At 41.3% G+C, this 26377-nt stretch overlaps 1 protein-coding gene across 3 annotated transcripts in view; it reads left to right on the top strand.

Annotated features, from left to right (window-relative positions):
* The window catches only part of nyap2a (neuronal tyrosine-phosphorylated phosphoinositide-3-kinase adaptor 2a), a 206021-nt gene extending 180206 nt beyond the window's left edge, over positions 1-25815 (top strand). For 2 of the 3 annotated variants that reach the window (XM_073041419.1, XM_073041418.1), the window contains exons 7-8: positions 21488-21526; positions 22779-25815. In XM_073041419.1, coding sequence (XP_072897520.1) covers positions 21488-21526; positions 22779-23009 — 270 coding nt within the window. In that variant the 3' untranslated portion in view covers positions 23010-25815. The remainder of the gene's footprint in view (positions 1-21487; positions 21527-22778) is intronic. The other variant, XM_073041420.1, reaches the window with a different exon arrangement.
* The last annotated feature ends 562 nt before the right edge of the window (positions 25816-26377 follow it).

The raw sequence follows: 26377 nt of genomic DNA on the forward strand, positions 1-26377 counted from the left end.
CCCCTTCTCCAGCCTGTCTGACAGCTTCTCCTTCTCCAGCCTGTCTGCCAGCTTCTCCTTCTCCAGCCTAACAGCTTCCCCTTCTCCAGCTAACAGCTTCCCCTTCTCCAGACTGTCTGCCAGCTTCCCCTTCTCCAGCCTGTCTGCCAGCTTCCCCTTCTCCAGCCTATCTGACAGCTTCCCCTTCTCCAGCCTGTCTGACAGCTTCCCCTTCTCCAGCCTGTCTGACAGCTTCCCCTTCTCCAGACTGTCTGCCAGCTTCCCCTTCTCCAGCCTGTCTGACAGCTTCCCCTTCTCCAGACTGTCTGACAGCTTCTCCTTCTCCAGACTGTCTGGCAGCTTCCCCTTCTCCAGCCTGTCTGCCAGCTTCCCCTTCTCCAGCCTGTCTAACAGCTTCTCCTTCTCCAGCCTGTCTGCCAGCTTCCCCTTCTCCAGCCTGTCTGACAGCTTCTCCTTCTCCAGCCTGTCTGCCAGCTTCTCCTTCTCCAGCCTAACAGCTTCCCCTTCTCCAGCCTGTCTAACAGCTTCTCCTTCTCCAGCCTGTCTGCCAGCTTCCCCTTCTCCAGCCTGTCTGACAGCTTCTCCTTCTCCAGCCTGTCTGCCAGCTTCCCCTTCTCCAGCCTGTCTGACAGCTTCCCCTTCTCCAGCCTGTCTGCCAGCTTCCCCTTCTCCGGCCTGTCTGCCAGCTTCCCCTTCTCCAGACTGTCTGACAGCTTCCCCTTCTCCAGCCTGTCTGCCAGCTTCCCCTTCTCCAGCCTGTCTGACAGCTTCCCCTTCTCCAGACTGTCTGACAGCTTCCCCTTCTCCAGCCTGTCTGCCAGCTTCCCCTTCTCCAGCCTATCTGACAGCTTCCCCTTCTCCAGACTGTCTGCCAGCTTCCCCTTCTCCAGACTGTCTGACAGCTTCCCCTTCTCCAGCCTGTCTGCCAGCTTCCCCTTCTCCAGACTGTCTGACAGCTTCCCCTTCTCCAGCCTGTCTGACAGCTTCTCCTTCTCCAGACTGTCTGCCAGCTTCCCCTTCTCCAGCCTGTCTGACAGCTTCCCCTTCTCCAGCCTGTCTGACAGCTTCCCCTTCTCCAGACTGTCTGCCAGCTTCCCCTTCTCCAGCCTGTCTGACAGCTTCCCCTTCTCCAGCCTGTCTGCCAGCTTCCCCTTCTCCAGACTGTCTGACAGCTTCCCCTTCTCCAGACTGTCTGACAGCTTCCCCTTCTCCAGCCTGTCTGCCAGCTTCTCCTTCTCCAGCCTGTCTGCCAGCTTCCCCTTCTCCAGCCTGTCTGCCAGCTTCTCCTTCTCCAGCCTGTCTGCCAGCTTCCCCTTCTCCAGCCTGTCTGCCAGTTTCTCCTTCTCCGATCCAAGCACCAGTTTCCCCTTCTCTGACTCATCCATCGGCTCCTTTGACACCCTGGCTGGTTGCTCTGAACAACGAACAGATCACTGATGCTGTACCTGTTGTTCTTGGAATTTAGTTTAGCTTTATGATCATTAAAAAAATTCAGTTTAACAAGAGAAGTGCACCTTTGGTTGACCCCAGAGAGACCACTGTGTTCTAGCATGCCGCCACCTTACTGGAACCCATAAAATACTATACACAAGCCTAAACCCTGCAGCCTCAACAGATATTGTCCAATCTCAAGGCTGACCTTCATTTTGAAGTACTTGCTTTAATAGGTGTCAAGAATTAGAACAAATCAAAACATGGGAGTACATAATCAGGGCATACTTCTTCGACCCATTCCAAGACTAAAATGGTAGCAACCATCTCAGATGTGCATACTGATACTTCGTCCGATAATCTTTTCTTAATAGTCACCTGAAACTTTGGAACATAAACAAAAACACCTGATCAACCTGTCACTGGATCTTTTGAATCTTATATGTAGATATCTAAGAATCTACAATATCTGTCTTACAAATATTGCTGAACATCCTGTGCCACTGATAATCATTCCTTATCTTGACCTTTTCCTGAAGGCCAAAATCAACCACGGGAAAAACCACGGAGGAGTGACAGAAAGGAGTACACCTGGACCATAATCCACATTAAACAACACAAGATTTTAGGTCCAATCATTACCCATCCACCAAAAACTGAAGACCTTATGAATACAGTGCTCCCAACACTCTACCAATGTTGCTAATATTGGATGACCAACTTTATGTCCTCTTTACATTAACCCAATAAACCATTGCTAACTGTAACCTGCATAGGTATAAAGGTACTTCACCCACTCGTGCTGAAATTGGGGATGATTTAATAGTATCATAACATAATCTCAGTGCTTGTGTTTGAATTTAATCTAGAGGATTTAAGACCACTAGTGAGACTCACATTCATAATCAAAGACAGATCTGATTAAAGCAATATACTTTTGTTTAAGTGACCTCCTACTCACACCCCAAACACACCCAGCTAAGCACATTAACAGCCTTTTTTTTACACTTCTCAAGATCTTTATTCACATGTACCTTCCACGTTAGCCTTGAAACACATTCTTTGTGGTGGCGTGTTGGGGAGGAAGCATTAAGAAGAAGGACGCCTCACGTCTTAATAAGCTGATAAGGAAGGCGGGCTCTGTCGTGGGCAAAGTACTGGAGAGTTTAACATCGGTAGCTGAGCGAAGGGCGCTGAGTAGGCTACGGTCAATTATGGAAAACCCTGAACATCCTCTACATAGCACCATCCAGAGACAGAGAAGCAGTTTCAGCGACAGGTTACTGTCAATGCAATGCTCCTCAGACAGGATGAAGAGGTCAATACTCCCCAATGCCATTAGGCTTTACAATTCAACTGCCAGGACTTAAGAACTTTTTTTTTTAAAGCTATTATTAATGCCTTTGAGTTAGTGATTTAGATGCATATCATATTATTACTGAGTTAAGTATTGTATGTAATGAGTTTTTGCTACAACAAGTGTATGGGACATTGGAAAAATGTTGAATTTCCCCATGGGGATGAATAAAGTATCTATCTATCTATCTATCTATCTATCTATCTATCTATCTATATCCACATACCATACCTAGAAACTTTGCCACAGACTCTTGTTTAAGAGACTTACCATAGACTGAAACTTGAGGTCAATTGTGGGTGTAATGTTCCTTTTAGAAAAATAACCAGTCTTTGTGCAACAAAAATTTTAAAGCACCACCAATGTCCCCATTCCTCTATTTGATTAATACCTGCCTGAATTTTCCTAGCTCAAATTAATCATAATATTAAAAAAGAGCGAGCTATACACACTCCCCCGTGGAGTCCCATTCTATTTCATACTCCTTAGAGTATGTTGTTCCCACCTAACTTGTACCTTCCTATCACATAAAACATCTTGAATCCAATTGAACATTCTACCACCTGTTCCAATTATTTCCAGTTTAAGCAGCAATCCTTGTGTCCATAACATATCATAAGCTTTCTCTACGTCAAAGAAAACTGCTACCACTAATTTTTTATTAACTTGGGCCTCATGAATATCGGATTCCAACTTTAACACTGAGTCCATTGTCATTCTTCCTCATTTATAAAATACAGATTGGTATAAAACTAATATTCCACTACTTTCCACAAATTAAATAAGCCTTGCTATAACCATTCATCCATTATCTTACATACATGTGAAGTTAGTGAAATAGATCAATATCTGGAAGGATATGATTGACCCTTATCAGGTTTCGATAGAGGGACACCCACCACCAATTTCCAGGAAGCAGGAAGTTGCCCTTCATGCAAATGGTATTAAATAATTTCAAAGCCAATACCAGTTTCAAATCTGATAACCATGTTAACATATTACAAATATCATCTTTCCCAAGTGATGTCTGACCAGCACTACTATTAGCTCTTTAAAGATCAGACAATGTAAATTCAGCATTCAAGCAGGAACTGGAAAATTTTTTTCTCAACATTCTGAGGATTGCCTGCCAAAACTGACATATGTTTTTGCTAATAATTCTGCTTTTCCAAGGTCCGTAACTGCAACTTTTTCCCCACTATGCAAAACTGGCAATGCATCAAGTTTTCTAACTCTCCCCCCTCCCCATTTTCTGTATCATACCCCAAATTTCCCCTACCTGGATCTCTTTCCCAATACTATCACAGTACATTCTCTGATACATTTTCTTTACCATTATCACTACTTTTCTGACTATAGCATAAGCTCTTTTGTTCTGCACGAGAGACAAATAGGAGTAACACTGCCTAACTTTCTAAAAAAGGCTTTATTCACTTCTTCACAGCTCTTTCACATTCATCTGTCCACCAGGGAAAAGCTCTGCTTTTGTTATCTCCAAACAAACTAGGAACTGATTTCATAGATATTGAGTTGAATAGAGAGCACAAGGCATTGTTCCTCCAAAACAAGAAATCTACTTTCATATTCTGTACCGGTAAATGATCAAATACATCCCAATAAGTCTTTTTAAAATTCTATCTGGGGATATGAGATCCTTTCCTCCGATACGCAGCTATTCCCATTTTACAGATAACGGGGAAATGATCCTTCCCCATTGTCACATCGTTATACACTTCCCAGTAACACACACTTGCTATATGTTCAGATACCAGCATCAGGTCTATAGCAGAAACAGTGTTGCTAAATAGATGTATCCTTGTACTCCTACCATCGTTCAAGCACACCAAACACTTTTCTTCCAGAAAGTCTTCCACCACCATCCCATTCACTTCTGCGTCACTACAACTCCACGTAGTACAATCAGCACTAAAACTCCCACACCATGTAACCTTATTTTTTCCATTTCCACCCACACTTTCCAATCTATTAGGTGTTAATCTATCACAGGGGTTATAAAAAATTATTGTCTGTACTTTACTATTCATTCCCCAAATTTCAAGCACAATGAAGCAACTCCAATTTCCATAACTCTATGTGCCATCCCATTTTGATAAAGTTAGACACTCTTCCATTACCTATTTTCCAATCACTTCTTCTATCAACACAACCTTGTAGCTTAAAAGTTATCCTTAATTTCCTAACTCTAGAATAATCCCTAACAGAGCATGAACTCCCTCAGATTTAGATGGTTCATTGTACAAAGTAAATTCATTATCAAAGTTTGTATATGCCACCATGTACTACCCTGAGATTCATTTTCTTGTTGGCAAGCTCAGTGGATACAAAGATGCACAACAGAATCAAAGGCTTTCACTAGTTGCAACCGGTCCACCAGCTCAAAGTAATCCCAACACCACTCCTTTGTCTCCTGTCACCACCTCATTGTTGTCCTTACCTCTGGATCTTTGCTCTTTAGCCTCTGCCTGTCAGTCAGGTAGGATAAGGACTCCCAGATGATTAGATTTCTCGAAATGCGCATGGAATGGTAGGCATTCCCAATCGTGGTACAGCAGTGATCCAGAGTATTAGGATCCATAGAGCTGCTGGTTAAATGTTGATGGTAATTGGGCAAAGATTTCTTCAAATAAGCCTGACTGAAGTCCTCAACTATAATTTGAAATATGGGTCAGGGTGGGCAGTTTCTTGTATGGTCAGGGCAGCTTTCAATATCCCAAGTGCCTAGCTAACATCAGCTTTTGGCAGTATGTAAACAGCATTCAGGATCAGGGAACAGAACTCTCTTGGCAAGTAGGGTGGTTGGCACTTAATCGATAGTTGTTCCAGGCTGAAGGACCAAGACTGAGTATTCCAGAGAGTTTATCATAAAAAAGCAAACCTTTTGCCTTCTCTGAATCAGCAGTTCAGTCCATATGGATTATCAAGAAGCCCTCTGCTGTGATCATCAAATCTGGTGTGTTCGGACTGAGCCACGTCTCTGTGAAGCTCAGAATACAGCTGTTTCTCATTTCCCTCCGATACAGCCATATTGCCTTTGGGTCCTCAGTCTTGTTCTCCAGTGACTGTACGTTTGCTATCAAGATGCTGGGTAGAAAGAGGTTGAATCTTCTGCAGCTTAACCTAGCCTGGAGTCCTCCCCTCCTCCCTCTCTTACGGCTATGGTGATGTATTTTTTTTCTCTTTTTGTACCACTTATTTAATTTGACTTTTCAAATGTATATATATATATATATGTACTTGCTATAATTTACGGTTTTTATTATTATGTATTGCAATGTACTGCTTCCGCATAACAACAAGCTTTACGACGTATGCCGATAATATTAAAGCTGATTCTGATTTTGATTCAGCTTAAAGGTGCTGTACCTGCATGCTTGACAATCTTCCCTTTAAGCAAATGTACGATGCTTCAAAGGAGATTGCAGTGAGTGTAAATCAGAAGCGGATTCTTTAGGAGTTTTGTAAGCAGCCAACAACGTGTCAGTACGGTCCACCACCTCCAGCTTGGATGTAGAATCTCAGCAAATCGTCAAAGATTTCAGTTCAGTTTGCAAGGTGGCAGAGTGTCAATGGTTCTGTCTTCCATATAATATGCAAGGCTGAATAAAGCAATTCTAAGACCTGGCATCTTGGTCCACACATTTCTCGCAAACCAACAAGGGATAGCATAATAGTGGAGCTGGCAGGGCTACTGTCTCATGGCTCCAGTGACCTAGAGCCTAATCTGCGTGGAGTCTGCGCATTCACCTTCTGACTGCATGAATTACCTGCAGATACTCCAGATTTTTCCCAGATCTCAGAGATACGCAGGCTGAAAAACTAGTTGGCCACCACAAATTGCTTCTAGCATGTCGATAAGTAGTAGAATCTGGGAGGATTTAATGGGAATGTCAGGAGAATAAATAAGATTAAAGTAGGGTTAATGGAACTGGGTGTTTTCTGTAGCACAGAACAAATGGGGAAAAGAGCCTGTTTCCATACTAAATGACTTCTCGGAAAATAAATGGGTCACATGGAACTTGCTGAAAGCAGGTTAGTTGTCACGTTTCCCTTCAAGCGGTTTTGACAATACAGTGCATTCCAGTTAAATGGATCACATCAGGAATAGTGCATTTTGGCCCAATTAAGCAGTTGGCTCAATTAGCTGAAATTTTATGGACATAGTTAGGAAGGTATAAAAATTACAAACTGAGCAACAAGTTATGTATTTAAATGAAATACAGAACAAATTAGAATACAACCAATAGTACTAAAGCACTATGAACTGTGTATTCATTCCTAATAGTAATAGACAAAGGAATTCATCCAGTGTATGCAATGAATACCTGGTGCAGAAAATGGACTGCCTTCATAGTGTGCTATCAAGGACTGCATCTTCCAAACCTTCACCTTCATTGAAACATTCCAGATGGTTGTTGATAACTTCAACTTCTTCATAGTTTCTAACTTGTTGAAGTAGTGAAATTATTTCATTTTCTCTTTTGGTTGTTTCTGGCATCTCCAAGCCTGAATGTTTGAAACCACAGTGAGCAAAACAGTTCTGAATCGTCTCACTGCTTATTCCCGGCCAGCTGTCACTGACAAAAATCACTGCCTTTCGAATACAAACACACACAGCTGCCACTGTTTAAAAGCTGATGGCTCTAAGCATAGTGTAGCATTCAATGGCCACACAAGTGCATGTGACTCGCACTAGTTAGAACCTTTTTGGCAAGACTCTCCTGCCCCAATTAAGTAACATAGTGTCCCGAATAAACTAAGGAAATCCCTGATGAAGGGTTTTGGCCCGAAACATCGTCACTACCTCCTCCCATAGATGCTATCTGGCCTGCTGAGTTCTGCCAGCATTTTGTGTTTTTATTTATTTCCAGCATCTGCAGATTCACTCGTGTTGCCTAAGGGAATCCCGGCAGTTTTCTCTACTAGTTTTAGTTCTTTAAGAGTTATCCCAAATAAGCAGCTGCCCCAATTAATCAATGGCCCAATTAAAAGGAATCCACTGTATTTTCAAAGTAACATTGCCTGTACTATATATATTTGAGATAAAATTTTGGATATCCTGAGAATGAGATCATCCTTTTTAAACTACATATCTCTCTTTGCTACTTATAGTGTCTTATGTTCTGTCTACCTTCCTCACTGACCTGAGGAAAACAAATCATGGCCTCTATGATCACTGGAAAGGATGTAGTAAGGAGAAGCCTTCAGTTCAGCAAGAGAGAGTCCCTGCCAACAATACCCTACAGTAATGCTCTGACTCTAAGAAACTGAATATTTTTCAGTGCGAATTTCTGAAGCTTAACTTGCATTCAAATCTTTCACTGATATCATCATAACACAAAACAAGTGAGCGAAGCATAAAAAGCCCATGAAGGAATGCATTAGGCAATTGAGCTGAGCTGATTAAAACCTATTGATCTCAGTGTGTGGAATGATATTTTAATGTTTAAAGCATCGGTTCATTTATTTTAAACTGTCCTTGCAAAGTGGGCATGATCATAATATTTATGCATACGTGGGCTGATATCCCACTGGGCAAATTGCATTCTCAGCTATAAACTTTAGTTGTAATCTAAACGGGTTGAGGTGATGGCCTTCCTTCCCCGTAGGACTCACGTGAGCTGGTTGAGTTATCTAGAAGCTTTCAATTAAACAAATATCGGAACTACAGTTCACACCAGACTTAGCCAACAAAGTCATAAAACTTTAACCTTTATTTTTTTAAAGTTAGCTCTATTTGTCACATGCACATCAAAACATCAAAGCATACACTGAAATGCAGTGTTTGCGTCAAATCAACTCAGCGAGGATTGTGCTGGGGGCAATGTGCGCGTGTTGCCACGTGTCAGGCGCCAATGCAGCATGCACACACTTTATTATTCCTAACCATAACCGTACGTCTTTGGAATGTGGGAGGAAACCAGAGCACCCAGGGAAAACCCATGTGGTCTCAGGGAAAATGTGCACATTCCTTGCAGACAGATCAGAGACCGCTGGCATTGTAAAGCAATTGCGTTAACCACCGTGCTACTGTCTCTTCGTTAATCGTTTTACAACTTTTCATGCTCTGGACGTGTTTAATTTGCATTTAAGAAATGGAAATGTAGGTATCAATTTTTTTGCCCCCTTGCGAAAGAGAGGGCGGCATTCCTATCTTGAACTTGTGGCAGTGAGCAGGGGCAGCTTCAACAAGTGTTGAACGTTGTCCTGAATGAGCTTTTCCAGCTGTTTGACAGTTGTTTGCTGATGTGGTCACAAATGCCACATGCAGGCAGAGAAACAATAAATAGTCTCCGTGGGAGATTTGGGAGATGCATCCACTATGCCGACTGACAGAGTGGAATGTGTGGAAAGAGTTCTAGCTGCAAGCTTTTGCATTTTCTGTACTGCTGCACATTTGAAACGTGCTATTTTCTGTCACAATTTACACTTGGACTAGAGGATGTGTCATTATATGGGAGACTTGCTAATACTGTCTGGCAAGATTTCTTCATCGTCACTAAGAGAAAACAGTTTGTTTCACAATCTGTTGCGATTAATCTGATCTTGATGCTATCTTCACTTTTATGTGGCCTAAGGGAATATACAGTTAGAAATTCTCTTAAGCTAGCACGTTGTATAACTGCAGAGATGGGGTTCACTGAGAGAAATGGAGCATAGCGATTAGTGGGATGTTATTACAATTCGGGGCATTCCAGAGCTCATAGTTCAATTCCAGTGCCATTCTGTAGGGAGTCTCTTTACATCCTCCCCATGGGATGCATGGGTTTTCTCCAGGTCCTCCAATTTCCTCCCAAAGTCCAAAGACTTGCCCAGTAGATTAATTGGACATTGTTAATTGCCCCATGATTAGGTTAGAGTTAATCGGTTTGTCAGGCGTTCCTGGAGTGGTGTGGCGTGAAGAACCAGAAAGGCCTAACTTTTATAACTTTTAATAAATAAATAGATAAACTAGGAGTGGTTTTGCTCAGGTATAAATAGCCATTGCTGATGAAAAAAGATTTCCGCAATTTTGTTTTGAAAGGAAGGAGAATATTACCACAGGCAGCTGCTGGAGGCCAGACCGTGGGGTATTTAAGGCAAAGCTTGGTAGGTTCTTGATTGGACCTGGCATCTAAGGTTAAGGGAGAAGGCCAGGGAAGTGAGGCTGAGGAGGGGAGAAAATGACCAGCCATGTTTGAATGGTGGAGCAGAGTCGATATATCAAATGGCCTAATTATGCTCCTATGTCTTATGGTCTTATGGTCTTGTTAAGAAGAGCCAAGCTCCCAACAAATTTTCCTTGCTTCATATACCCTTAATGTTGTTCAGGAAGTTTTAGACAGTACTGATTTGTTGCAGGCATGAGTTTCTAATCTTATATTCAATTCTTAGCACACACTTATCTTTGATCACCTTCTTTGTTATTTGATTCCTTCCATGCTTGATCCCAGTATCCATATGACTAGTTTTCTGAGAATTCTGTGAAGGCAAGCTACTGCACTCTATTTTGTCTGCATGCTTCCTTTGTTCAGTTATATGACTTCACAAACAGGCTTCTCAGTTATGTGGATACACCCTACTCCCAACATTCAATATTTGGCATATTTATGGCTATTTACCCTCTGGAAGTCCTTCTTAAAACTCTCATGTTATTTGTAAAAGATTAATTTATCCAACTTCCTATAATTTCTTTCCCCTTCCTCTTTCTCTCTTTTTCCATTCCCCATTCTGGTTATCTTCTCAGCCCTTCTCTACTCCTCATCTGCCCATTACTGCCTTCTGGTGCCCGTCCTCCCTCCCTTTCTGACATAGTCAGGCTGCCCTCTCCTATAGATTCCTTCCTCAGCATTTTGCCTCTTCCACCTATCCCTTCCCGGTTTCTTACTTTATCTCCCTTCCCCAACCCTCACCTGGTTTCACCTATCACCTGCCAGTTCGTACTCTTTCCCCTCCTCCCACCTTCTTATTCTGGCTTTTGCCCTCTTCCTTTTCAGTTCTGGTGAAGAGTCTCGGCCCGAAACCTTGCCTGTTCATTCCCCTCTGTAGAGGCGACCTGACTTGCTGAGTTCCTCCAGCATTTTCTGTGAGTTGCTCTAGGCTTCCAGCACCAGCAGAATCTCTCGTGTTTACATTGTCGTTAAATGCTTCCTTTCTGACTGTCCCTTCAGTTAACTCTCTTAAATACTTTGCTATCTGGTCCACATCTCTTCTACTGAAACTTTTTTGAATATTTTAATGTGCTCTCCATATTTATTATTTTATAAACAAACAATGGTTTCAAAAACTCTAGTGTTGTCATTTTGGAGCTAATCCCTGTACTCATAAACATGAATTCACAAACTTTCAGCCCCTCCCATTCTAAACTGACATCCTATCCAGATCAACAAAAGCTGCAGAACATAGTTGCCGAGGATTAATGACCTTGAAGTATAAATAAGCATTTGGACTATTGTGTATTTAAGTAACCTTAAGGTTATAATTAGTGAAATCAATTTCTGTCAGACTGTGGGAAAATTATTGTGTGCCAAAAACTGCCCAAACAGCAAGGCATTGAATAAGCAGTGATGATCTGTTAGCTGTGCATTGGATTATCCTACTTTACTGATGTGCCATACCAAAGCAAGTCCAACGGTCATAGTCGGAGATTAATCTGGATATTAAAATAATCAAATATATTTTCTGGCTGAAGTAGGTGTTTATAAGATGTGTTCTCCATTTTTAAGTTAAACATGGTGCGTGACAAGGGAAGAAACTCACGGAAGAAAGGAGCAGAACGCTTTCTAATAATCCTGCTTTTCCCCAATCCTTTACTCAGCCCAGCTGTCAATCAATTCTTTGGTCCTTCTCCAATTCTTCTGGCAAGATGGCGTCCGATCGCGACGGCTTCTTTTGGGTCAACCAAAAGGCGTTATTGGCCTTTTCAAACATATATTTAATGACCACGAGACCCTGCTGGACATTAGCAGCTTAAAGCGCTGCAGGTCTACCCCATCAGTGTGCTGCTCTTTGGCAGAAAAGTGAAGGAGCTGGATGCGGTGCGGATCGTGCTGCTGCTGCTGCCTCCATCACAGAGGCGCCGGAGGAGTTGGTGTGTGCAGTCTAACAGCGAGTGGTCGCAGGGTCCCATTGGGTATCGCTAATGTGGAATGCTGTAAGTCCAATTGATTTATTGGCGGACAGCAGGAGTGGGCGGCGTGGGAGCTGCAGGGCCTTGGTCGTAGCAAGGACTAGGCCTTAAGCTATGGTGTTGCCTGTTTACAGCCGCCCAGGAGAGAGGCGTTGGAATCGTTGCCCTCCATCAGAGGTGATGCGGTGTGGCATCCAAGCTGCAGTTGGTGCTCCCCTCCCACCCCCCCCCGCCCCCCCCCCAGTGTTCGCTCGGCAGAAGACAAGCAGTACTGTGTTAGTCTACAGAGTCTTTCAACATTCATCAACTCAAGCTCTTGGACTATATATTTTTGTTGCCTGACTGTAATTAACTGGTATTTTATATGTGCTTGCTATCTTACATGTGCTACATGTGCTTTGTGCTGTTTATATCTGCAGATAATGTGTTTTGCACCTTGGCCCCAGATTAACGCTGTTTCATTTGGCTGTATTCATGGGTATTCATGTGTGGTTGAATGAAAATTAAACATGAACTTGAATTCTGTGCTTGATTTGGCTTTTAATTTTTATTTATTTATTTAGAGATACAGAATGGTAATAGGCCCTTTTGGCCCATCGAGCCTGTGCTGCTCAATTACACCCACGTGACTGATTAACCTTCTGACCCTTGCGTGGAAGGAAACCGGAGTGCCCAAGGGAAATACGTAGGGTCACGGGTAGAACTCCTATCCGACAGTGGCAGGAATTGCACCTGGATAGTTGGTGCTGTAACAGTGTGACACTAACCGCTGCACTACTGTGCCCACCCTACACTCCATCCTTTGGTGTAAGAGTCATCTTAATCTATTATTCCCTCTTCTTATTTTTCTGTTCTGCATATTCCCCTTCTACTTTCTGTCAATTTCTGCTCTAAACTGCAACAACATCTAATCCACAAAACATTCCTGGACTGAAGAACATGCTGAGTTTTGTTCATTCCTCATCATAGCCAACAGAGGGAGCCATTGCATGCCAGTTCAGCGATACAGGGCCTCCTCTAGCATCCAATCTTACAACTGTTAGAGCACAAAAGAAAGCCATTCTGAGCTTGCTCACGGTAGAGCAGCTTTAAATAAAGTCATTATATTCATATACATAAGTATTATGTTCAATATATTTAAAACTGAGGAAGGTTCCATTTGAACCACATTCTTCCATTTCGCTTTCCGCTTTACTGTATATGACACAAATGGAAATACAATGAAAAACATTCAAGAAAACATCCAGAAATGCTAAAATGAGAGTCATGCAAAAAGAACTGAGGCTAATTCTAGACTTTGTGCAATAGTAGTAACTTCTGGTGGTACCTATTAAAGGACATTCAAGTAATAATAAGATTACATTTGTAGAATACTGTGAATGTTGGAAATTCAAGTAAAAACTAGAAATACTGTGGGAAAAGAAGCAGAATTAATATCTCAGGCTGATGACCTTTCATCTGTTCTCAAGCTTCCTTCCCTTATTGTATCCGTCAACAAAACCATTGACCGGCACAACTTTGTAACCTCCACCAATCACCTTCCAGCCTCTCTATTCCTTTCCATTGACTCTGCAGATGTTATCTAACCTGCTGAATACTTACAGCATATTATTCCTTTTTATTTTCATACCAGAATTAGTTTTAATCAGCTAACTTTGACCTCCCACCTGCTCATCTCTAAGGAAACGACAGCGTGGTGGTGTAGTGTTTCGTGCAAAGCTTTATAGTGTCAGTTGTAAGGTCAGGGTTTAATTTCTGCTGCTTTCTGTAAGGAGTTTGCATGTTCTCCCCGTGACAGCATGGGTTCCCCTCCCCATGCTTAATTCCTCCCACAGTTCAAAGACATAGTTAGGGTTAGTGAGTTGTAGGCATGCTATGTTGGCACTGGAAACCCAGCACAATCCTCACTGATTTGATTTGATGCAAACGACATATTTCACTGTATGTTTTGATGTACATATGACAAACAAAGCTAATCTTTCTCCTTAACTTTTATATCAACAAAGACTGCATTGCTTCTGCTTTATCTGTTTCTTCAGCATCTCTTTCTCCAGTCTTCAATGGCAGGATCCGGTTCAAATGAATTACTTTACATTCATGTCTACTCTTCCACGTGAGGTCATCTCTGTAGGGTCAGACGTGACTCTGCCTTAACCAGCTCAGCCACTTATTTCCACCTTTTGAATGACAGATCTCCACGCAGTTCTTGCCTAGCACTATTTTGTTTCTTTCTGTTAATTGAGTCACAGCGTCATCGAGTCATGGAGCACTACAGCGCAGAAACAGTACCTTCAGCCCATCTAGTCAGTGCCAAACTATTATTCTGCCTGTTTGCATTGACTGCATCTGGACTCTCCACACCTATTCCACACCCGCCTCCCATTCTTGTACTTACCCAAATTTCTCTTAAATGTTGGAATCAAACCCTCATCCACCACTTCTGCTGGCATCTCATTCCACACTCTCATCACCCTCTGAGTGAAGATATTCCACCTCATGTTTTTCATAAACATTTCACCTTTCACCCTTAACCTATGACCTCTAATTCTAGTTTCACCCAACCTTATTGAAAAAAGCCTGCTTGCATTTATCCTGTCTATACCCCATATAATTTTGCACACCTCTGTCAAATGTCCCCTCACTCTTCCATGCTCTAGGGAATAAAGTCCCAACTAATTTAGCCTTCCCCTATAACTCAGGTTCTGAAGTTCTGTGCACACTTTCAAACTTATGCCAATGCTGTAAAGTGTTGTGTTAAACGCTACCTTACCATGCCACCGTTGAACTGATCTTGCCATAATTTTATAGAAGTTACTACATCCCAGAAAATATTTCATTGGCTGTAAAGACATTTTTAAATTGTCAGACGTTGAATGAGATGCTATATAAATACATGCACAATATGCTGCAGGAGCTCAGCAGGTCAGGCAGCATCTATGGATGGGAATAAGCAGTCAATGTTTCAGTCCGTGACCCTTCATCAGGACATCGATAGATGCTACCGGACCTGCTGAGTTCCTCTAGCACATTATGTGTACTGCTTTAGATTTCCAGCATCTGCAGTACCTCTTGTTTCCATATAAATACATGTCTTTTCTTCTCCAGTCTGTTAATTGATGAGCCTTTAGGGATAAATTTCTCACAAAAGCAATTTAATCACATCTGAAGTAAGAGTACCATTACTTGAGGAAGCTATACTGAGGAAACGATACTGGGCACTTCCAGGCACAAGTCACCAAACTGTGGACCATTCCAGCATCACCTGTGAACATAACTATACCATCAATGTTAACAGATTTCAATTCAGTCAACAGATGTTGGTGCAGTGATGGAATTTATGACAATTTGTCTTAACCCTAAGAAAGCAAGGAGCAAACCTTACAGCGTCATGAATAAAACATGAATTAAAGTGTCCCTTTAGAGCAGGGATTCCCAACCCTTTGTATGCAATGGACTCCTACAATTAACTGAGGTCTGTGCAACCCAGTTTGGGAATCACTGCATTAGAGCATCAATGTTTGGGAAGAAAGATTCATGACATCTGCACAACACTTGTCCATAGGCTATGATCATTGGCTCTTTGGTGACCCTAAGCCTCACAGTGACTTGAGCCATTGGGTCAGACCACTACATGGAGGCAGTTGATTTCCATCTGCAATGCATAGCACACAAGGCTCCTTTTTTCCTTCTTCCATCTCTGCCTTTCACTTCCACTGGAGCCATCTACATCCTATCTAAACGGTCAATGGGACATTGATGCAACAGCTGAAACTTCTACAGTCGACCGGCTCCAGGAAAAGAACTTTAGTAAGTGGATAAGGGTGAAACCCACCCTGACCATGTAGCTGCTGGGAATATTCTAATTCTTTCTGAGTTGCTCGATTGGGTTCTTGGATGGCATGCAGTGCCCAATTGTATCCCAAAAGAGATCAAACTTCATGTTTTGAATCACTAGGCATTCAAATCCAATCACAATCTCTTTGTAACTCAAGTACAGGCAGTTCATTAATATGCACACGGTCAATATTCAATTGAACCTTGGTCAATGTAAGTGACTGGAAGCTGCTGAAGTAATGAATACAATCACATTGTAATGCTGCAGAAACTGGAACCGGGGAAGACTTTGATTGGCTTTGTAATCAGGATTTTGACTCCTCTGTTCATGCCATTCAGGAAGTCCACTGTGGCCTTTACATTGGAACATAATTGCTGCTTTACGCAGATCAAGGTTGTTCTTGAAATAAAGCTGTTTATTGTGTGTGCATAGTGTTAGCTTACTTGGTTGATGAGATCAGCAGACTTTCAAAATTGCCTGTCTGGCTAGTACTTACGTCATTCTTGATAATGAACAGCAAAAGCATTTAGAGTTGTGTAAATAGTAAATTGGCACTGCGTTACTGACAGGATTGGGGTGTCCTTTTTTCAAACACAGGCCATGTTCTTGGCCCAGCTGCTCCAAGAGTTAATTGTTAGTGAATAGTACTTTTCTACCAAATAGCATCTGTTATCGTCAGTAAGCATAAGAAATATTTTGCAGAGCATGTTGCAATCCGTGACATCAGTCTTTTGCGTAGACCATGCGTGAACAGCGTATCTCAGCTGCTCTGTAAATGAAGTGCTAAAATTTTCTTTATCCATCACAAAGAAGTCAATAATTTAACAGTCATTGATTTTGATACTGGTTCTCCAATACAAAGAAACCACTAGGTGTCAGTAAATGGTCCTATAATCATACCTGTTGGAATGGCAAATGTTGCATTCTGCGAACTTTGGATGTGATATTTACCAATTTAGAGCTGAAACATTTTATCTTCTTTCTTAATTGCACAATGCCTATTTCAAGGTAAATAAAAAATTCTGATTTGATTTTATAAAAACACATCAATCAATCTGTCAGATTCATTGCTGATTGTCAAAAAGAGAAGTGTAACTCCAGAAGTAAAAGGGTGGTCTCATCAATAATCACATACAAAGTTATTATTGCTTGTCCATCATAGAAATTGTATTTCTTTTCGATTTTCTTCAGATGCTATCTTTATTATTGATAGCAATGAGGACAGCAATGGATCTTAAGTACATATATTCACAAAAATGTGGAAAGATTTGAAATGTATCATTAACACAGCAAATTATTCATTTCGCAATAACAATAGATACAGTGCATTCTACATAGAATATTTATTGCTAAAATCTTGTAATTTACAACAAGAACAATTTCTATATGTACAGTATCTTTAATGCAAAAAGACCTCAGCATCCTTCATTGGAACAATGAAGTACAAACTTTGACACCAACATATTAGGACAGATAATTCAAAGCTCGGTCAATGAGGTAAGTTTTCAGAAACATTTTGAAAGAAGAATGATTTAGATATGGCAAGGTTTATGAAGAAATATCCAAACTTGGGACATCTCTACCTACTGCCCAATATGCCTTAGGGCAGCAATGGAAGTCTTCCATCTCTGGTTGTGTTCAGCGTTTCCTTCATCATGTTAGTAACTCATTTTTCACTACTGTCAGTCATGCAAGTCCCGAGTGGAGAGTCAGGAATACTGCCTCACTCAGATTCTACAATGTTGTTTCCATAACAGTTTTGTTTGACCAGTAAGTATTGTTACTGGTTCTGAGCTGAACCCCAGACTTGGAGGACTGGTGGACCACTCTTAGTCTGGCCTCTACCCTTTGACTTGTGACCCCACCAAGAGTCAAAGCATAAAGCCCTGACTCCAGCCAACATAGTTCTCCAGATCATTGAGGCATGCAAGCCTCCGAACCCTATAACAACGTTATGGTTCTCTTGGAGCTTGAGCCATCTCTATTAAAAGCAAATTAAAACTTGTACCCGTTAAATTTAGGCTTGAACAAGAGACTGGAATTTGGAAAGTGCAGATATCAGAGGAGGTTATATGACAGGAAAAGATTTCAGAGTGGGGAGGGCTTAGGGGTGTGGAATGATATAACAACAAATATAGGCACTTTAAAATAAACGTCTTAATTAATCAGGAGCCAATGTAGGTTAGCAAGTACAGCAGTAATGGTTGAAAGTAACTAGTGTGAATTGGGACATGAGTTAGCAGACTACAGAAGAACAGGACCTCGTGTGTAAGATGTGCAGGTAATGTGGAGGCTGAAATACCTTTGATATATTAAGTCAAGTCAAGTCTCTTTTATTGTCATTTCAACCATAACTGCTGGTACAGTGCACAGTAAAAACGAAACAACGTTCCTCCAGGACCATGGTATTAAGCCACAATTAAATTTTGTGATTATTTCCCTGAGAGAAGAGGCCACTTCTTACGATGTAAAAGAGAAAGTGAGAATGCGGGATACTTTCACAAGCACCTTTTATTTCCCATAGAGGCTTCCAGGTTTATTTGCAAATATAAACTTCTAAAGCAAGCATTTAAAGATTAAATTACTACTGCAAGGCTTCTGGAGCCAGACTCTCTGGATATAGTTTTCAGGCAAACTTCTCTAAATCTAGCATGTCATGACATTTGCTATGACTTCCCAAAAGCACTTTGTAGTCATCTACTATTAAAGGTTATTTTAAAGTTATTTTTACACCTTTTGTGCACTGCCCTTCAGATTCATGTTAAGTCAAGAGAGAAAAAAATGTAATTCCTTTAAAGAAATATATTTCCTTTAAGCATTTCAATTAACTCTAGTTGCTGGATTGTATTTTGCCATTTAATCTAAATTATAAAATCACACATTTTCAAGGCAAAATCAAATATGTGATTAGTTCAGAAAATTGTCTGGCAATTAATTTCCCGAGACTACTCTCCCACCAGCTTGCCTGACGCTAACCCAGAGCTGCGAGACATGGGAACTAAGAATCTATAGTTTTTATTATGTTATCACCCTCATACACAAAGCGATCAATCATGTTTAAAGTCGCAGGTGAGCAACTCGTGTTTGGAGTTTTGTGTGACAATGTCATCACTACTTGATGGTTTTCAACCTGTTTGATGGCCATTTCTGCAACTAGTTTCCACCAGGCTCATTCACTCTGGCCTGTGACCATTGACGTGCAATTGTAGAGCAGACTGAAAGATGACCATTTGAAATACATTAGGACAATAAAGAGTTGGTCCCTCTTTTCTCCTGATATGCTGTTCCACCGTCATTTACTGTGAAGCATTGTTGTGATTTTTTGTTTGGTTCTTGATGTAAACACAGTTCATTGACTGTGGTCAGGGTTTGTGTACATCCTTCCTCTCTGACCCTCTACTTTTGTTGCTAAATGTAATCCATAGGGGAATCTCAAAAACAGCTGCTTTCTGTTATCTCCAAGTGTTCTCTATAAACAAAGGGCAAACACTTTTGTGGAGAAAAAACAAGCATGTGATTAAGCTGTTTATAAATCTGCTGCGTAAAATATGCTCATATTTACAGTATGCCTGTGGGGTCATTGTAGACATGCTAGTTACAAGCTCATAAACAATAGATTCCGTTTAAAAGTAAATATTACATTTATTCAAAAACTTAAGCTCTTTATAATAGTATTCAACCTATGTTATCCGGAACAATTTCACCAAGATAAAGGAACTAAAATAAACATTGCCATCTAGAATGAGTAAGCATTGTCTGAAGGCTAAAGAATTAGAGGAGTGAGTGGAATCATAGGAGTAAGGGTGGAACTCGATCAGAGAAAGGAAGGAGAGGACTAGCTGGAATAAGATGTTGCCAGTACAATTGGGGAAGGCATTGATAACGGATGAGACTGATAAGTTAATGGATGGTACAGCAGAACTTCTACCCAACACCTCCATCTTAGTGTCTGCCCTCCACAGTCTCATAATTATTAATTAGTCTTTGTGGAGTTCTTGTATTCTTCACAAGTTCTTATTTATTTATTTTAATTTTTATTTAGAGGTGCAGCAGGCAGGCCCTTCTGGATCAACGAGCCCACGCCACCCAATTACACCCACATGACAAATTAACCTACTAACCTGTCCGTCTTTGGAATGTGGGAGGAAGCCAGAGCACCCGGGTAGTAAAGGGGAGAACATAAATACCCCTTACAGACAGAGGCAGGATTTGAAACTGGGTCAGTGGTGCAGTAAGCTGGTTGTGTTAACTCTCATACTACCATGCATCCCCAAAAGAAGTGTTTTCGCCAGGTGGCCCAGTTTCTGCCCACACCCCAAAGACACGCTGGGTGACAGGTGAGTGTTTATTTCAGGTGGCTTATCAGGGATTCAGTGTGGAGATGGTGAGCACTTCAGACAAAATGATCTGTTTGGAAATCATTGGCAGGATCCTTTTGAGAACCACCATTGACTTGATGGGCCAAATAATCCCCTTCTAAGGTTGGGTTGAGTTGTTCTCCAATCTTGGCAACTTACTTGCCAAGTTTTTCATCATCATGCAAGGAAACATCGTCAGTGTGCTGTCGATTGTGGTGTGTCCTCCAAATGATTGGCTTTTATATACTTTTCAACCGGCTGATTGGATCGCCTTCTATGGTGTTAAATATACTATATACTTGAATGGGAAACTGACAATGAGGGCATAAAGTGTCGAGGAAACAAAATACAAGTCAATTTCCTGGCCCATGTAATATTAAGAAATGTGAGTTTTAATCATGGTGAAAATAAATGAAATAATCTGCAAAATCAAAGTTTTAGCTAGCTAAAATCCAAAAATTAGTTACCGATACTATTATACATAGACTATATTTTGTCAAATCTCAAAGGGATTTGAGGAGAAAATACCAACCTTTTCATTCCTTTAAAGTGAGCTGGAATAGGAAGTTGATAATTTGGTAGGAACATATTCCTCATTTACAATTGACAATTCGCTGGGAAATGAATTAAGTTATTTTTATAGAGGCTGTTTGTTCATATTATTCAAACTGATAAAATCAACAAGGGAGATACAAAACGGTGGCCTTTACTGGAGAATTTGAGGTGGAATTTTCCACTGCCCCCACCACCAGGCATAAAGCTGGGTTTGAAGATTAACCACCCATGATAAATCCCATCCTATTAGTATTTGCTTGGAGATGGAAAGGGAGGCTCGAAAGCAGATGTTTACCACCCAGGCAGAAAAGAAGCTCATCTTCAAAACAGTGCTTGGCAATGTTCCTCATCTAGAATTAACGATATTGTTTTATTGTGGTATTATCTTATATAAAAAGCTTCTACTTTGCACTAGTTTCCTCCTGTTTGCACAGGAGAGTTCTGGAAGCTGCACGTGTCATGGCCGTAAATCGGCTAGTTGCCACCTCTGGCACTGAGCTTTTCCTCCTGTCATACGCAGGGTTTACTGCAGCTTAACAAAGCAAAATACACTTCAGGTAGACACTGCAAGGATCAAGGAGAGGGCTGGATCACTTCCACTCTTTGTTCTGAAGATGGCCTGATAAGCGTGAACTTCGCTCTGAGGTGTTAGATTGTAAATAAAACCCATCCGTGTAAGTGATTGTCATAACCTAACCACTCTGCCATCATGCTACAAGCTACATAAACCCACACACCTTCTGTCCCCTGGTCTGTTTCCCTAAAGTTATTTCATGATGTTCTGCATGTTTGGGACCTCTCTGGACATCCTTCTATGTTTGCAGGTCTTTGGAGCAACTGCGAGAGGATCAGAAGATGACCAGGTACGAACGCACTACGGTGTTCAGTTGCCAGTGTGTACCGGGCCAGCCAATTATGTTCAATGGTTCCATGGTTCAATTTAATACAACCTGAAATCCTTACTCTTTGCAGACATCCATGAAACAGAAGAAAACCCCAAAGAATGAATGACAGGGAAAGTGTTAACATCCCAAAGCCCCCTCCCTAGCTCCCACACACAACAGCAGCAACAGCATCAACCCTCCCCCCCACTTGCTCCAGCAAAAGCACCAACCCCTTTCCCCCCACCACCGCCACCCATGCAAGCAATAGCAACACCCCCCCCCCCCCCACCCCTGAGGCTAAGATTTAAAGTCCATCAAAAGACTACTGTCCATCCCAGCTCTTTGACATCTCAGGCTGAGTGTGTCGAAAGCTTCCGGCATCCAGGGGGATGGCGGCTTTATTTCGGAGCCCACGCTACACACGAGCATGGACAAACCTTTCCGACGGCCAGCTCAGCTCTTGTCAGCAGCTGCGGGGGTCACATCTGAATTGAACTTTTGCTCCACTAAGTGTTTCCAGACAGGAACAGGAGATAGCTGCCAGAAGCCTCAAGCTGGGGAGACATTTGTCATGACCTTCTACATGTGAAGTGCAGCTAGTTTGACATTCATCCGGCATGGCGTTCTGCAGCGTATGCATGTATTATAAGCTTCTGCGTGCATGCCCGAAACCTGCTTCTTATCTTTAATACATTCGCTGGCTGCATGCTTGCACTTTGCATGCTCTTGTCGCGAAGTGCGGCATGAACTTAATCCTTATTTAGCTCTTCCGTTTGCGTGCTCTCCTGTCACTTAAAAACCAGGGGCTACCGCATACCATCTCCCCACGTATCAAGACAGTGGATCAGGTCAGTGGCAAAATGCTGAACTTTTTCTCACAACATATAACTGTGAGAGGGAAAGAAATCTGAATTACTAAATTAAATTATTTAATACATCAGCAATTAGAAACTTTTTTTTTTTGCCAGGCCTTTGGATTTTTTGCCTGCCAGTTAACAGGGATGACAAATGATTGTGAAAACGGCGTTAATGGGTGTCGCAATGATCGGAGATAAAGAGACAAGGTCAATTTTATTAATACCAATTGCCGTTGTTTCACGATAACTAGCTGATGAAAAATAGTAGCAGAGCCTCCCATGAAAAACAATCAAAAAAAGGATTTTAAAAGAAATCTCTGATTCAAACAGCGGGATTTATGCTTTTGTTTCTGCTTGTCTACTCTTTTACCCAGGCGTATCAACAGTGGTTCTATGGAGACAACACGATACTTGAAATGATTGAGAAGAAGCGCAGTTTGTGTAAAGAGATCAAGTCACGCCAGAAGCCAGATAAAGGTCTTTGTAAACAAGACAGCATGCCCATCCTTCCAAGCTGGAAGAAAAACAGCACAACGAAGAATCTGAAGCTGACAGCATCACCCTGTTCAAAACCACAGACTGTTCTCTGGGACACAGCAATCTGACAAAGTCCTCTGTGAAGCATGCTTCCCCCAAGGTTTTGACCGCTAACCCCTACAGGTTCCCTCCAAGAGTAAATTCCTCGATGACTGTTGTTAGACCTTTGACGTCCTCATCGGTCTGCCCACCAGGACCGTTCAGTTCTGTCGGCTCAAACGATCCAGTTGCCTTGAGGAGACCATGGTTCACTGTGACTGAAGCCAACATGTCACATGACAGAGGCCGAGCCAATTACCATGCCGATCATCCATGGCAGCGACCTAGGTACTCGCTGCCTTATAGAAGCACTCATGTGAAATAATATTTAAAAGTAATATTGCTATAACAATAAATAGTTAAACAGCTGTGCTGTTATGTGAATGGATTTTAATATAATTAATTTTATTGTCAGCTTTTAAGAAATTGCAATTAATCAGAGGCAGGCTTGAGAGGAGGTGGTTAGTAGAGGAAGCTTGATTCTTGGCCACTATGTGTAACAAAACCATAGGCCTGTTCTCTAACAAGAGATTTGCAATGGTGCTGCACAGTGAGCACATATGGGATATTCTCTGCCTGTGCTAAATATTTTTGTTCTATGAGCGTTTTTTTAATCCTATGTCACAAATGAAGGGAACCAACGGTGATTCAGTTTGCAGGAGAATGCAGATATCCACCTCTTTAGTTGCCGATCAGTTTCAGCAGGATATCATCCTGCTCTGCAGAGTTCTCGTAATGAGAATGACAGTTGCTTTCCTATGCAAACAGCAGTAGAGTTTGGTATGTTTTCCCATTTCCTACTGCACAGCCCTGCTCTCTCCGGTCTGCACTAATTGATGATGAGTTTTTAAAAAAGAAAAATTATCAAATGCTCCAAGCACTAGGGTGAATTTTTTTAATGCTGAACCATTGGGTTTTGGTTTGATTTTTGTATATGACTCAACAATGAGGCCTAGGAGAGATTTTCCTTTTCTGTGCCCAAGATCACCTGGGATGCTGGGAAATTAGGTCAGGATGCATACCTATAATGGGGCCCATCTGATTTAGCCACTTAAGTGAGGGAAATTTGGACTGATCCTTTCCCAGGTGGTTTTTTTTTCGTTCCAGCTGGTTTGTTGGGCTTGGGCACATTAGCATGGTCAGTGCGAGCTCTGGAAAATCTCCCCTACCTTGATCAGAATCTGTGCAATGTAATCTCAGTAGAGGCTGTTTGTTCAAAACCTGTTGAAAAGTAAACAGGAGGATTTGAAGGCTTTCAAATATTTTTTACTGAAGTGTATTGACCTATGATATATCTATATAAATATATATATATATAATTATGATGTTATTGTCTCGTATCCACTTTTCTTGAATTTTAATAGTATAATTGAATATAGTGTGAACTTTATAGTATTTTTGTGTAAAGCGCACTGTGAATAAAAAAAAGAAAAAAAAAAGCACAGTCAAGGCACACCTGAAGATTATCACAGTCAGTGCATGCATCCCAAAAGAGACCGTAGTGCATGGATTCAACAAAATCCATAAACCTGGCACCAGTCAAGATACATACATCTAACAACAGTCAAGCTGCATATTGTCAAATCATACTCTATAGACCCATCACCTATAATACCATGTCTACCCATCATCACTCATAGTGCCTTTATTCAACACCCCATAATGATCTTGGTGAATATGTCATAGCATTGTCCATTAGAGACAGCAGCGATCAGATCAAGGACCAATACAAATAATAGACCCTAGCACTGGACACAGTCACAGTATGAGCCCAAAATCAATCAGTGATCACATACCCAGCCCCTTTAATCAATACTAATACTTGCATCCCAACATCGTCAGTCAAATGCACACGTTCCTGTGCTGATCATCATAAATGCACACATAATGGACAATTTGTGTGTACATTAAATCTGTGTATATCCTAAAACCTTCAAATGAGTTATTCTATGTACCCTAACTTCTTCCAGAATTAATTCCCACGCTTCAGTTCTGCTCGAGCCACTACACACAACCCCAATTTCATGAGTATATGTATCCTGATTTTGATCAGTTCAATTTCATAATCCCAAAATCTATCAGAGCCAGGGTAAGCACACTGGGATCACAGCCAGAGTAAAATTAAACATTATTACAGGTACTTAATACATTCCAAAAATGGATTCCATTGAAATTTCATTCCTCTGTACATTTATCCCGACAGCATTTATCTTTGGGTCATGTACTTCAACACCTATCACAGCTAGAGCAAATATGCCAAATGGATTGAAAATGGTGGGTTACAACAATAAGTGCATGCCCCTTCTTTCTGTGGCCACAGCAAAACCCATATATCACCCACATGCAGAGCTAAAGTACACTGCTGAGTAACTCACTTACTGTTTACACAAACACACAAGGCAGATATAATACACACAGATGTATGCACTTAGGCTTGCATGCAAACACACACACACACACATTCACACAGACCGTGTATTCTAGTCATTTTAAATACTATTGTATTAGTTTTAATTTTTGTTCAAAATAGTCATTTTAGATGACTTCAATGAAAACGGTGTTTGAAAGGAAATACCTATTCTAATAATTTGATCATTTGTACTTTTGCAAATTCTTGGATAAAAGTTGCAGAGAATCCTTCCATGGCCTATGAATTATTGTGAACTAAATTGAGTTCCAGTGGTGCAACATGTTCATTCCAGCTCAACTGTTTACAAATAAACCTTAAAGCATTGAATGTCCTTTCTAATCCACAGTGGTTTTCATCACAATGTGAATAACAGATATCTTGTGAACTTATAGAACGGACGGATATGTGTGCATTGACTTGCTGCCCCCCCCAATAATAAATACAGAAATTTGATATTAAATATTTGTCATAATTCTAATGCTTTTTTTCAATATTTATTGGTGAGTAAAGTTTGGTGGACTAAGCTAGTGATCTGTTTAGGTGAAGCAGTGAAGTTAGAGTTCCAGAGTTTGACTTAAACTATAATTGAGTCCACACACCAGTTCTCAATTCCAGGACGCACTGTGCACAAGGATTTGGCTGCTAAAATCACATGCAAAAAAATGCATAGGAATACAAGTCTTGCCACAGATGAAAAATAATACTTGTTGAGATTTCCTAAAATAAAAAAAACACACCATATGTGTTTGAGTTAAATGTGTGAGCAAAGCAATGCAGGCCTTGCTGCTGAGTCTGTTCCACTACCAATGGCTGTTTGCCACTTTCTTTGCCAAGAAAGACGGTTGTGCATGATCAGTGTGTTACAATATCCACACTGTTACTGTCTTAACTGGATATGTGGAACTGTGAAATTTGTGAGATGTAAATGTTCAACTGTTGGATTAGTGGTGAGAATGCACAGTCATTATGGATGGGAACTTACTCCTC

This window comes from Hemitrygon akajei, chromosome 3, assembly GCF_048418815.1.
Source record: "Hemitrygon akajei chromosome 3, sHemAka1.3, whole genome shotgun sequence".
In the NCBI taxonomy this organism is placed as follows: domain Eukaryota; kingdom Metazoa; phylum Chordata; class Chondrichthyes; order Myliobatiformes; family Dasyatidae; genus Hemitrygon; species Hemitrygon akajei.